The following is a 13,833-nucleotide window of genomic DNA, read 5'->3' on the forward strand; positions in this document are numbered from 1 at the left end:
CAAATGACTCGCGGATCGATGTCGATTCAACGTCGATCGACGAGTCACTTCTCGCTGGGGATCCAGTTGTTAGAAATATAGATAAGAATTAAGAAAACAAGTTTGCGGCATTGTTCGTAGATACGACGTATCTCTCAATAATCTGGACGCGCTTGAAATTATACTCACGATCGGTCGGTTTCACGCGCCGCCCGAGGAAGCGTCGCCCGCCATTACGGCCTGGAATTACGGCCGCCTGGAATTACAGCCGCCTGAAACAGACAAACGCTCTTTGTGAGTCGCGAGGACGAACGTCGAGCTCGCGATCGTCGCTCTTTCGATCGGGCACAAGTACCTTCCTTCGCGACAGGCCAGAAAGTCGGGAGACAGAAAAGCGACGACGTTGCCCCGCGCGCGCGATACTCCGATGTCCGCCATTGCGCGCGCATTGCGCGGCGCCGAACGACCGACGTTTGAAATTTCGAGCGCGCGGGAACGAAGTGAGCCGCGTTCCCAAAACCATCATACTCGACCACGGGGTTGACTCTGGCGACCCTCGCGGGGGAGTCGGGTATTACAACGCTCAGCTTCCGATTGGTGCCGGCCGTTACCAGATCGACCGACCAATGGGAAGGTCCCGCGGCGAACTGGGCCAATCGGTGACGCGTTGGAACGCGCGCGAAACCAGCATCGGGTGCAGTGCCGCCAGGCAATTCCGGATATTCCCCGGCCACAGCGATTGCCCGCACTGACGCCTCTCGCGCACGAATGTACCGACAAGTGGGTGATGGCCGCCTGACGTTTCACTTTCGTTGGAATTTGCCGAATTGATCTCGCGTGCTCGAGATCACGACGACGGGACGACGAACGGCGTCGGTGATGAGCGCGCGGCTGCTCCATTAGATCCATTCGATCCCGAACAAGCGGCACGGCGAGCAACGGCAGCATTGATGCCCGAGAGGTAAGAACGAGGGGGAGAGATGGAGGCCGCGGGGCCCAGCCGGCTGGGGTTAGGAATCCGATAGCCGCGGCCGACCCGGGCGCAGACCCGTAAATGTTTCTTTATTTCGCAGGGACGCGGCCGGCGACATGAGCAAGACTGGGGAGGGCAATCTGAGGCATCTCTATCAGCAGACGGTGTAAGTTCCCCGATGAGAGTTTTATGAGCTTTCCCCCGAGCTTTTCGAGCCGGATCAAGAGTCCTGTCGCGCCTCTGGAAACTCGTACCGGCGTCGATGTTAATTTTCGTCTCGGCTTGACGCATTTTCTTTTTATATCTGTTTCCAATTCGTTTCTGTCGACAGATAAGCTTTAATTTCGGCTTAACTTACTTTTTATCCTCTTCTAAGTCTGAAGAGTTTGAGAAAGATGGGAAGTCAGCTAAGCCGAGATTAAAGTTTATCTGCATTGATGGAAATGGACAGAGAAATTTGGAAGAAAATTAAAAGTGGGTTAAATCGAGATTGAACCTAATCCACATTCGTAGAAATGTATATTAGAACGTGAAAAAGATAGAAAGTAGGGACGAGCAGGTTGTTGAAAAGAGAGCGACTTAAAAATTGTTAAGGTAAATATTTAAATTAGGTCAACCCCAAATGATCTTGATCTTGACAGATGTTGATCTAAATATTTAGTATTTGTGCATTGTTAATATTCGTTCAATCACTCAAAGTATGGATCAGATGGCACAAATGGTCTTTTATCCCGTCTTGTGTAAAACCGGGAAATAATTGAAACAAATTGCTTTTTTATTTCTAAAAAATTTAGGCCTGTGTCAAATAAACATTCTTCATTTAACAAGTACTTTCAAATTTTTGGACTAGCCTTTGAAACTTTGTATTGCTTGCATGGCATCGATTAGTTTCAATCAAGTGTCAATGCTTTTAGGAGTCTCAGCTGTCTCTAAAATGAACCCATGCATAAATAGCTTAGCATTTTATTTTATTAATATACTTTTTGCACTACCCGTTTTATTTCAGTTTTCTTTATATCAGATGAAAGATAAAAATCAATGAAGGGGTCAAGTAACGGAAATTAATTATTGAGAGGAACAACGTTTTGTATAATGAACTGACATTTTTCAAACTGAGTAGCGGTACTTCAGCGTAACATCTCTAGCCGTGTCAAAACGTTATAAACATTTATAAAAGTCACTTCTTTAGTGTCCCATCAAATAGAACGGGTTTACTTATATGCAGCGTTCCATTTTCTGCAGGGAGTTCAGCGGACGGGAGGATCAACATTCAGTTGAGCTATGTAGCACAGATGTGGTCATCGTTCCTTCCCCCGGGGATCACGACCATGGCAGTTCTAAAGTAAAATTGAAGAACATCGTTGATTTCACATGGGATCACCATCTTTACACCGGCCAGTTGTTAGCCGTTCATGTATCTGGAAAATATTTAGCCTACGGTTTAAAAGGTAATGGCTGACAAGATTGAAGTTTGTGCTGTTTGAGACGTTTTATTCTTTTTTTTTTTTTGCAAATTGCAAAATGCTTCACGTCCGATATGTACTTCAATGAAGATAGTGAAGATCGATTTCCTTTTTTTCTCTAAATTAAATGTGTACTTATCTTTAAAGGCGACACGAATCATTGTACCTCTATTTAGATGAATTTTTCACCTTCTAGTTGGTACCGGTGGTGGGGTAGTTCGTGTTGTGTTCAAGGAATTAGAACATAGAGCTCTGCTGCGAGGAATGCGTGGTACTATTCAAGATCTTGCGTTCGCCCATGTTTCCAATGCAATTCTTGCGTGTATCGATTATACAGGATCGCTTTTTATACACACGATTGAACCCACGCCGTCTGAATTATTATGTAGTTTAGTATTACAAGTGGACGCGGAAGACGTTTCTCCGACCAGTCACCGAGTGATCTGGTGTCCGTACATCCCAGAGGATGTCTCTGGCGATGCCTCCGACGTGGACGAAGTATCAAAATTACTAGTCGTAACTCGTGGCTCCAAAGTTGAATTGTGGTCGGTTGCGACGATAGCGTCGAGATTTAGATCAGTAGAAGTATGTATAAACGCATAACTCCTATTGCATACAAAAGGGTATGTGTGAATGACTCTCAATTTTCACTTTAATCAGGTAACAGATCCGAGTATTAAGGAAAGTGGCGGCATGATGGAAATTGATCAGCACTCGGGAACTATTGTTGAAGCTACACTTAGTCCGGACGGTACTGCGTTAGCAACTGCTAGTACAGACGGAGAAGTGAAATTCTTTCAAGTCTTCCTTCATAGTAATTCTCAAAACGGCCAATCGCAACCACGTTGTCTACATCAATGGAGACCCCATGGAGGACGACCCATTTCCTGCCTATTTTTCCTCGATGATCACAAAAATTATCAGCCTGAGTGAGTATTTCGGAGATGTTGACTCGGCGTATAAATCTCCGTCGAGTAAACGGAACGTTTGAGGGAAATGCTCTATTTTTCAGAGTTCAATTTTGGAGATTTGCTGTGACGGGGTGTGACAATAATTTAGAACTGAAAGTATGGTCGTGTGAATTGTGGACTTGTCTACAAACAATCAAATTTGTTGTAAATCCTTCTACGAGCAAATTGCCCGTACTGAAAGCGGGATTAGACCTTAGTGCCGGATATCTATTTCTTTCAGACATATATAATAAAGTTTTATATATACTGAGTCTTTCGAAAGACAAAGGTGAGGCGCTAGCATGCATAAGCACGGTATCAGAGTTTCTCCTGCCATATCCAATTCTAAGCTTCGGAATTGTCGACGCTGATCAACGTAAGATACGGTCTACTGGCGAATCGCTGGAAGATCTATGCGAAGAGATTGAAGAGAACGACGAACAACTTGTCATTTCCATGTATTTAGTTCAACCAAAGTCGTTGCAGGAGTGTCATATTGCCTTCAAGCCTGCCTCGCAAGCAAGTGGCAACTACCTTATAGATACACTTACTCACGATTCACTGGATTATCCCGAGGATCCAGATATGCCAGATCTGGCAACGGTTACTCACAACGGTATGTCCGAAGAAAATTGCGAGGGAGAGCGGTCTTTGTCTACTACAATCGAGGCGACAATGAATCACAACAGTGGTAGCTTAAACCTAATGACGCCTGATGCGTTCAGTTCGCCTGCGAAAAAAGAGGGCAACGAATTGGAGTCTAATCCCGAAAGTCCAGATTTGAGGAAAGTCTTGTCCAGCAGTCCTATTGCGCAAGCGGTACAAGCTTTGAACGCATCTGACCAGCCGCTCGTGAAAAACGAGATAGAGGAGCAAGCTCCTGCGAGTTGCGGCAGCAGTCCATCTAGAGAAGTAAGAGAAATCATGTCTCATACTAAAGCGGACGAGGAGACTGATATCGACAAGCCGGAAACGAAAACGAACGCCGATGAGGATTGGTCTAATATCCCAATGGTCATGCTTAAAGACGTTAGTGTGCACACGATGCAAGATCCGGTAGAATTTCCCGAAGACGATGAGAATGACGGGCAGAAAACGAAAGATGAGCCGAAGACGTCGTCCCCTCCCGATGAACCTGGAACGCCGTGGCGAACGAACAACGACATCAATCTCGAACTGAACGACAAGTTGAAATCTATTTTAGATATAATTCAGGATCAGTGTCAAGAGCTGAAAGAATTGCGCACAGAAGTTACTAGATTGCGGCAAGAATCGCCAGTAAGCACGCAATTAGAATCCGCATTGGCGAGAATGTCTCAACAGCAGAATGCGAACCTGGAGCAATCTTTCTACGACCAAATGAGTCGCCAACATGAATTTCTAAATACATTCGAGACAACGATCAAAGACAAGATCGAAAGTACCCTGCCACGTACAGTTGAAGAGACGATAAAACCATTCAAACATCAAATAAGATTAGACGCGAATCAAATGGACGAACACTTCCAGAAGAACATCACTGAATTAATAAAGAGTTCGCATGTGAAGGATACCTTATCTATAACGGCTGCCAATGCAGTTAAACCAGCTGTGGAAATTGCTTTTAAGGAAACGTTCACGTCTATCCTTTTACCTAGTATGGAGAAAATCTGCAAAATTATGTTTAAGCAAATCCAGGACGCCTTTGTTAAAGGTACTCATGAATGTAAGTAACTTCTTTCGTCAACGTCATTAGGACAATTAAATATTTCTTCAGTATACAACGTGTGTACAATATTTTCTTTTGTAGATTTACAACATGTCGATACAGTTGTCGATAAACAGTATCTAAGTCACAATGAACAGTTGAGCGAAATGTTATCAACGTTGGTACGCGAAGAAATACAGGCTGAATTGAGTAGAGTTTTGACGACGATGCAAGATGGTACTGTTCGAGCAATTCGGGATTCTATACGAGAAAATCTGAATCAACACCTTATAGAAATTTCCAGTGCACGGTAAGGAACCTATTGTAAATTTAAATTTAATCGCATAAATGCAGGTTACCATTAAAACATCCGTTTCTCAAACCCTGTAGATCGAGAGCTACAACGCCTGCTATACCTGTAACCGCTGTAGCTGATGCTCAAGCGCGTGTCACGTCTCTCATTCAAAAAGGTCAATTAAACGCCGCTTTTCAACAGGCTCTGAGTGCGAGTGATTTAGGATTGGTGGTATTAGCGTGTGAGAAAACGGAACCTGCGAGAGTATTTTCGTGTACAGGAGCTCAAGGACAAGTTTCAAGATGTATTCTGCAGCAGCCTGTTATTCTTTCTCTTGTTCAACAGTTATCTGCTGATTTAGGCCATCGTACAGAGTTGAAGCACAAGTATTTATAATTATTCTTTTTTTTTAATTTTTAGATCGTATAATATAAAAATGCAATAGACATCTGTACCATTTGCACATGTTGATCATTTAAGATAAAATAAAAATTGCCTTTTTAGGTGGTTGGAAGAAGCAATACTAAATTTGGATCCAAACGATCCTGTAACACGGGAACATATGGGCACGGTGCTAATGACTCTACAAAATCAATTAGCTGCGTTTGTAGCAAGTAATCCGAATCATCGATCGACGCGCCGTATGAAAATGCTCGCTATGGCTACACGTTCGCTATTAACTCAACATCATTGACCATCACGTTTGTGAGATTATTTAAATACATGGTATAAGATTTTTTATGTTCTGTTTAAAAACTACTTTTCTAAAAGCAATATTAACAGAAATCGTATTTAAGACTGGCAGTAATTTTCATGTAGAATATAAAACAGGTATAGATATGTGGGTGAAACCATTAGCACTCGCATCACTTTACCAGAAACGTTCAGATTCTATTTAATTTTACTTAAGAAATACGTATGTATTTAATACGTCATAGACTTTACTTTTTACGCGTTTCAATATTTTAATGAAATTTTTAAAATAATTTCTACATACGCTATATCTGATTTAATTCTAAAATGAAAAAGAAAAACGTTTTAAGTTGAACATAATATTGATTTGACGATAGATTAATACTAGAATGTTCAGTGCTAATGCTGAAAAAGTTTTTTCGTGTCATACTGTTAAGTTCTGTATGAACAGTGTTACATTCTACACGTGTGACGACTAAAAATAAATTTCACTTGTAAGTTAATAATAAAAATTATAATATTTCTTCAAATTTTATAACCTAAACATAGCGCATGGAAACCTTCATGACATTATATTTAATCGTACTTGTATGAAAGAAACTGTAAAAATTTTTATTAAAACATCTAATTTTGAAAGTTGTGGGCTTAATAATTTAGAAATCTAACTCTTCGACCGAGAAAGATTCTATTTTTGTAACTAGCAATTTGTGAATTAGGAAAGGTCTATATCTAAAAAAACCGAATGAGATAAAGTTGCAATTGTTTTACTTATATGATTGAATTCAAATATACCTAATAGAAAGATTGTTGTCTAATTATATGTAGTGGTAACTCTATTAAATTTCTCATCTTTTCCTTGCAAGAAAGAATTTCCGAAATAGAGGACTCAGCATTTCCTATTATGTATAAAGTTTTAAGAGTTCTAACTTTTATACGAACTTTCTTAAAGAGATGCATATTTGGTATATTTATAAATTAAACTTCTCGAGAGAAATAGAAATAGCAGCCTCCGTAAATATAGGTTTGCCACTCTATGATCATCTCATAAATATGTATATGCTAGCAATATAGTATTAAATATTGTCTGAAAGTTCTTAAACAAAGACTGTAAATAATATTGTACCACCTGCAACGAAAAAATTATTTTCCAACATTTTTATACTTTCTATACATTAAAGTTCCTAATTCCAGGTTCGTGTGTCTAACTGTACGTTAGATATTCTAGGTGAATGACATAATGAAGAATGTAATATCAATTTTTTTCTTAAGAACTTTGTGTTGCTTATTTTTCTCTTTTGTTAGTCACTATATTTTCCTATTTAAATAATACCAATCTTAAAGTTGCACACTTCGCTATTGTTTCGCTAATAAACCATTGTAAATTATCTGTATTAAGTAACAATCATTTCGGTCTAAAATAAAAATTTTATTAATACCGTAACTGTAGGACTATTAAATTTTTCTATGAAAAACATTCGCGCTTAATGCGGCCATGTATATAAGAACAGATATCTACTTAAATCTTATCATAAACTTTATACATATACACAATAAAGTATTCAGATACTTTTCTTTTTTAAGATGAATATCGATTTAATAGGAGAAAAAGTATTTTGTTCTCCCAAGTCTCAGTTTTTAACTCTTTCGCTTTTTATATATTATATTCACAGAATATACATGTTCAAAAATTGGCATGTTTAACTTTCACATACAATTTTATGTTCTACGTTCACTTGTTAGTTCTACAAGCTTCTTTGAAAGAGTGGATGATAGGTGGAGGAGGTTGGCAGGATGTGATAGAGTGGGTGTTGAGTGAAAATGGGGCTGGAGAGGGATGGATGAAGGAAGTTGAGTTGGAGAAGGAGAGGAAGAGGGAGTGGAAGTGTGAAAAGAGAATGGTGAGTGGACGAAGTAAAGAGGAGAGAAAATGAAGAAATGAATGAGAGACTGTTTGAAGGATCAACGGGTGGGAGTGGAGGAAGAGAAAAGATGTTATTTTAAAGGAACAAGAGGAAACGGAAATCATGCAGAGGGTATGTGTGCGTAGTAGAGAGAGAGAGCCTAGACGGAGATGGCCCTCTCTCTCATTGATTAAATAGTTAAATTCAGATTAAGGGTTATTTAGGACAAGTGGCGCTAGTTGAAATAATTGTAGAAGATTGTAACCCTAAGGGAATCATTAAAGATTATTTTTAAGTAAAACTTTAACATGTGCCGCTATTTTTCTCTTCTTTTTTCGAATTTTGCCGGACTTGGAATCTTTCTGGTTCAATGTTTCTACTCTTTTTTTCTTTTTCAAACAGCTGAGAGGATTTGGCCCTCCCTTTTTCTTCCTCTTCTTCTTTTTAATTTCGCTTTCTTCCAACCCCGCCGTTTTTCGCAACGCCTTTACATTTTCTTTCTCCCACGTAGTCATGCCTAGTTCTTTCCGTGTATCTCCAGCATGTTTGCGACTTGCCTCTGAAGGAGGGTCTAGCGTGGGTGCTTTTCCATGCAAATAAATTACAGGAACTCCGGGAATAATCCTCAACTGATCCTGAAGCTCACGATCTTGTGTTGCAACAATATATCTATAACACAGTGGTTTAAAACACTTATCTGTTATATATTCCTGTGGTTTATATGTTAAATTATTTGTTCATTAGCGTCATATGTTTAAGAGGGCATGTGCACTTAAAGCAATGAAAGTGAGAAACAATCTTTCCTATGTATTAGCTGAATGAAATTCTTTGGAAAATTATGATTGACTTATCACAATAAAAATATTTTTCTGTTACTGAATTTCACACACATATTAAACCTGTTAGAGTTTTCTAGACCCTCTCCGTCCCAATACAAAGACTCAAGAGTACACAAGCGAGTTGTCTAAACTGGTTACGACAGACATGAAAGGATATGCTTATTTCACAAAAAATCTAACAGATTTTTACTTTATCATTCTAACAGATTGAAACTTTACGTTTCCAGGAACGTGAGAGTATCCAAGATTTAAAAGATGTAAAAATTGAAAGATCGAGGTTTAATCTTCTTGGAAATATGGACTGCCTTAATGCGCATAGATACTGTATGTACCTCGAACTATTGTCTCTTCCTATCATAGATCGTAGACATTTCGAGCCGCTTATTGGTTTCTTCTCGTGTCCACATCTGTGCACAGCGTACTGCCTTACTATTTGCGTGGCACCGTTCACCGCCGCAGAGAATACACCGAGTTTCTCGGTTTCCGAGATGGTGCACGCTGTTGTCAGCAGCTTTATTTCGGACTGGAAGTACTTTGCAAGCTGCTCCTGTATATTAAGCTTGCCCTGAAAAGCAACGAGGGTCACAAATATGACGGATGAGGTAAATTGAACGTAGTAAAATCTGATGCCAGGTAGAAAAATAACAGTGTTTACAGCTAACCTGTAATGCCGCGACTGCAAATGTGCCGTCAACGAGGACTTGAAAGGGCTGACGAAACTTGTAATTGTTCACATAAAAGCCAAGAGTTTTCCGCGCTTTTTTAGTTCGTGAGGTCTTCATCTTAAAAGGGTAACTTCAATAAACCAGCGTCCCTACGAAGATCAAAGATGTGAGTTAACCTAACAACTTCCTTCTCGTCTGCTTTGTAGCAACTGCAGGTAACCACTAGTGACGCTTCTCGTATCTGCTTGTATCGGGGTCAGATTTCACGCTGGATTTGAGTTTCAAATATCTGGTCACGTGACTACATTTGCCGCCAATCTATGGAGGAGCAATTCAAATATTACGTGACCAGGTTTGACGCTCGAATCCAGCGTCGAGCGTCAGCATGAAATCTGACGCTTTCAGTTCCCAGAATGAAGTTTATGATCTTTATGATATCCAAGACAACAAATCAATTAAATCTTCATGTTTTATTATAGTGACAATTTGTTTTACAAAACTGGAAAGAGATACAGGAAAGATACTGGAAAGAGGTAAAAGTATCAACACTTGTATCTTAAAAGAAAGAAAAACGCTATTATTTATTAATATATTTTTATTATAAAAATTTATAAGACCCTCGCTTTCGGTCCGATATGAAGTTCAGTGTTTTCACTTTTCTTTGGACTTTTGTTTTGTTTAAACACACATTAACTTTATCTTGTTTATTTTACATTATCCTTGTCAGTTATGAGATTGTGCATACTACTTTTCAAACCCTGCAAACACGCAATTAAATTAAATTCATGTGTAATTCGTATGCAATTTGAAAATAACTATATACATGATGTACACCAGGTACTTACTACTTCCCAAGCACAATAATGAAGGGCTGTGAGCTTCGGCTTCGGATCAGTCATATGAACATCTAAACATTGCGACTGATCGACAAAAGGTGCACGAGAAGAAGCCATCGCGAAGAAAGCCTTTTGTGGAATGTCCCAAACAGTTCTGTAAATCAGCCTCATATCCTCGGGTATGTCTTCAATGTTCTGCAAACGAGACAGCGGTTTACTCACAAAATACAATATCTATTTTATATAAATATTTACGTAATATAAAATCACGTTACAACGTAGTTCAATTAAATGATTGTTACTTGTATACATCCGCCATTACTAATGATTTTCTTATACATGTCCTGATTCCAAAGACCTCTCTCGATTAGGTCTCGCAGCAAGTGTGGTTTAACAACGGAATACTTCTTCGACGATGTCTGTATCGTGTATAAGTTGCTCGTGTATGTTTCAACTGATACGTTAGTTTCCAACATTTGTGCCATAGATGCAACCGTCATTTGCGCTATTAGCAAAGAATTGCGCACTCCGTATTTGGCAATTTTTGCCTTCAAGATATCCCAATCCCATAAATTTGACGGTTTTACATTCCACATGTCATACTGAAGGACCTATGAAACAAATTTGCACGCGTAAATAATTTCCAACAAATTAAAGTAGACAATAGAAGAGTGTTTTCTTGGATACTTACACCCTTACTGACTGGACTGCCCTCGTACGACTCATAAGGGCCTTTCTCGGCAGCTAACTCACAGCTAGCCTCTAGAGCGCCATAATAGAGAGTCTCGAAAATCTGGACGTTGAGTCCTGAAGCTTCCTTGCTTTCATACGGGAATCTCATTAAGATGAATGTATCCGCTAGTCCTTGGATGCCAATGCCTGAGGTTTTAAAAGTGAGTTTTAAACGGAGCAAAATGCACATAGTACGTGAACTGCGCGCAAACAACTTACCGATAGCTCTGTGTTTATTGCATGACAATTTTGCCTCTGGGAGAGGATAGAAATCGATGTCGATCATTTTATCCAAATTGCGGGTGACGACTTTCGCTACTTCCTTGAGTTTATAAAAGTCGAAAGCTCTCTTGTCAGAATTCACGAACATGTTGACAGCGATCGAGGCTGTATTGCACGCGGCAACCTCGTCGGAACTCGAATACTGAACGATCTCGGTGGAGAAACCGCTGCCTTTAATCGTACCCAAATTCTGATGGTTCGACTTGCGATTGCAATGATCTTTGTAAATTATAAATGGCTCTCCCATCTCACATTGTAGATCAACAATGCTAACCCATATGTCCCTGGCATTAATTTGTTTTCGAATACGCCCTTCCTTTTCATACCTAAGTAAAAACACCTTTCTTTCATAAATTATAAACTCTACGTTGGTTCAAACGATAGTAGAAACCTAATGACCTGGTATACAAAGCTTCAAATTCATCACCGTAAGCTTCGACTAGTCCAGGACATTCATGCGGACACATGAAGGACCACAAGCCATTGTCATAAATACGTCTCATAAATATATCCGGAATCAATAATCCGTAACACATACCCTTAGCCCTTAATTTCTCGTCGCCTGTAATTGTTTAAGCAGATATTTATATGTATTTCTTTGTCAAGAGCCGCGCGAAAGGAAGTAACAGTAGGAGATAATCACCAATACTCTTCTTGAGATTTATGAACTCGGGGATATCGGAATGCCAGATCTCCAAGTACACAGTAACCGGCCCTTCGCTCTTGCCGTATTTGGAGACAGTCGCAATAGACGTGTTGTACGCTCTTAGCATAGGCACCAGTCCGTTCGACACGCCTCCTGTGCCTCTTATGGGCGTGTTCTTCGCTCGAATACAGTGCACATTGAACCCTATCTCTCCATCATGATGGCAAAGAACAGCAAATTTCTCCAACGTGTCCAATATTCCATCTATGCTATCGCTAGACATTGTTAACGAATATAAGCTGTAAAAAAAAATATATCGTTTATTCGACAACACGTTCCAGTGCCCGACGGATCGTTAGTATAAAAGTAATTACTTGGCCATTTGTTGCTTAACGGTACACGCGGTGTCTATCGTCAATGCGTTGTGTATGAAATACTGCTTAGACATAAAGTTGTAGGTTTCAACAGCTTTATCGATATCCTCGCCGTGAATAGCTACGGCAACGCGCATCAACATGTACTGCGGCCTTTCAACGACTTTTCCATTCAGTTTCAACAAGTGATCGCGTTCGAGCATCTTAAACGTGGCATAAGAATAATTAAAATCTCTCTCGTGCATTATCGCGGAGTCCAACTTGTGCGCGTTGCTTTGGATAATGTTAAAATATTTCTCGCTGATTATGGGCGAGCAGTTCTTCGTGGCCGAGCTTGCAGCGTGATACAAATCAGCCATCACCTCTGTAAGATAAGAGATGTTAACAATAAATTATGTATTGACAATGCGATGCCGACACGCTCGTGACAATGTCTCACCACTGAAGAGCTCCTTCGTCTGCTTTTGCAGATTGGATATGGCTATTCTGGCCGCCAAGATTATGTAATCTGGGTGTTGATCAACAATAGACACCGCAGTTTCAGCCGCCAAGTTGTCCAATTCGCTTGTTGTCACGCCGGAGCACAAATTGCTGATAACTCGAAGTGCGACCACAGTCTGCAAAAGAAAAATACACAGCAATTTATTTCTCTTCGACCAACGATTTTGTGTGAGTCTGAGAACTGGTATGCAACGAGATGTCAGTAGTTAGTCAGAAGTCGGAACTATACGTCGATGCTTTTTCTTTCTGGATGAAAGAAAAAGGGCCGAAATATAGCTCTGACTTCCGACAACTAACAACTCGCAGACTGATCCTAACTGGACGTGACTTTCAAGAAAACATTAATGCAATCATGAATAAAAAGGACAGTGATAGAGACATGTAGTTCTGACTTCTGACTAACAACTCATTACAGGCCGAGCCTAACTGGATGTGACTTTCAAGAAAACATTCATTAATGCAAATATGAATGACAAGAACAGTGATACAGAAACAAGGTTCCCTTCCTGTTCTAGTTTACAAGCGTACACGTGCGAATGCTTACTGGGTCCACATAATTCAGGTCCAGGCCGTAACATAGCGTCTCGATTCTCGCGGTTATCTTGTCGAAGTGCACAGACTCCTTACGTCCATCTGACAACAGAGAGAGAGAGAGAAGTCAAGATTAGAAAGGACAAGGGCCAGGGGACGACGGTTTCGCGCGAGGATTCGTCGGGTCGCGGCGAATCTCGCTTAAATTTGTTTAGGTTACCGCGCTTGAGCACGTGCATGTTGCCTCCTCGAACGCTCCTGAAGCGTCGCAGCAGATACTCTTCTTTCCACCGATCCTCGCTACGACGAGCAACCGGTACGGTCCAAACAGTTAACCGTGGTTTTACCGCGAAACGGAAGTGACGTGCCCGGCCGTCACGTGTACCGTTGACCAATCGCAGCCCCGTCTCGCGCGGACGTCACCTCCGCGAGTGAGTTCTTTCGCCAAACATTTCGAAAATGTCAGATTACCTCCACACCGCCGCG

General features: G+C 40.6%; 3 protein-coding genes across 3 annotated transcripts; 1 reads left to right on the forward strand and 2 right to left on the reverse strand.

The window, feature by feature from the left end:
- Positions 1-749: 749 nt before the first annotated feature.
- Positions 750-6,565, forward strand: LOC105565941 (enhancer of mRNA-decapping protein 4). The gene is made up of 9 exons (XM_012019556.1): positions 750-940; positions 1,053-1,118; positions 2,195-2,400; positions 2,612-3,000; positions 3,076-3,344; positions 3,428-5,070; positions 5,155-5,362; positions 5,443-5,733; positions 5,852-6,565. The coding sequence occupies exons 1-9, from the start codon at positions 930-932 to the stop codon at positions 6,039-6,041; spliced, it is 3,273 nt and encodes a 1,090-aa protein (XP_011874946.1). The 5' UTR covers positions 750-929; the 3' UTR covers positions 6,042-6,565.
- Positions 6,566-6,661: 96 nt separating this feature from the next.
- Positions 6,662-9,692, reverse strand: LOC105565942 (rRNA-processing protein UTP23 homolog). The gene is made up of 3 exons (XM_012019557.1): positions 9,443-9,692; positions 9,113-9,345; positions 6,662-8,610 (listed from the first exon to the last, which is right to left on the reverse strand). The coding sequence occupies exons 1-3, from the start codon at positions 9,560-9,562 to the stop codon at positions 8,220-8,222; spliced, it is 744 nt and encodes a 247-aa protein (XP_011874947.1). The 5' UTR covers positions 9,563-9,692; the 3' UTR covers positions 6,662-8,219.
- Positions 9,693-10,022: 330 nt separating this feature from the next.
- LOC105565944 (ribonucleoside-diphosphate reductase large subunit-like) lies at positions 10,023-13,718 on the reverse strand. The gene is made up of 11 exons (XM_012019558.1): positions 13,568-13,718; positions 13,361-13,449; positions 12,755-12,932; positions 12,316-12,679; positions 11,939-12,240; positions 11,695-11,857; positions 11,233-11,621; positions 10,973-11,160; positions 10,584-10,892; positions 10,291-10,476; positions 10,023-10,203 (listed from the first exon to the last, which is right to left on the reverse strand). Exons 1-11 carry the CDS (start codon positions 13,584-13,586, stop codon positions 10,150-10,152), a joined length of 2,241 nt encoding a protein of 746 aa, XP_011874948.1. The 5' UTR covers positions 13,587-13,718; the 3' UTR covers positions 10,023-10,149.
- Positions 13,719-13,833: the final 115 nt, after the last annotated feature.

This window comes from Vollenhovia emeryi, unplaced genomic scaffold, assembly GCF_000949405.1.
Source record: "Vollenhovia emeryi isolate VEMERY1.0 unplaced genomic scaffold, V.emery_V1.0 DF939148.1, whole genome shotgun sequence".
Lineage (NCBI taxonomy): Eukaryota > Metazoa > Arthropoda > Insecta > Hymenoptera > Formicidae > Vollenhovia > Vollenhovia emeryi.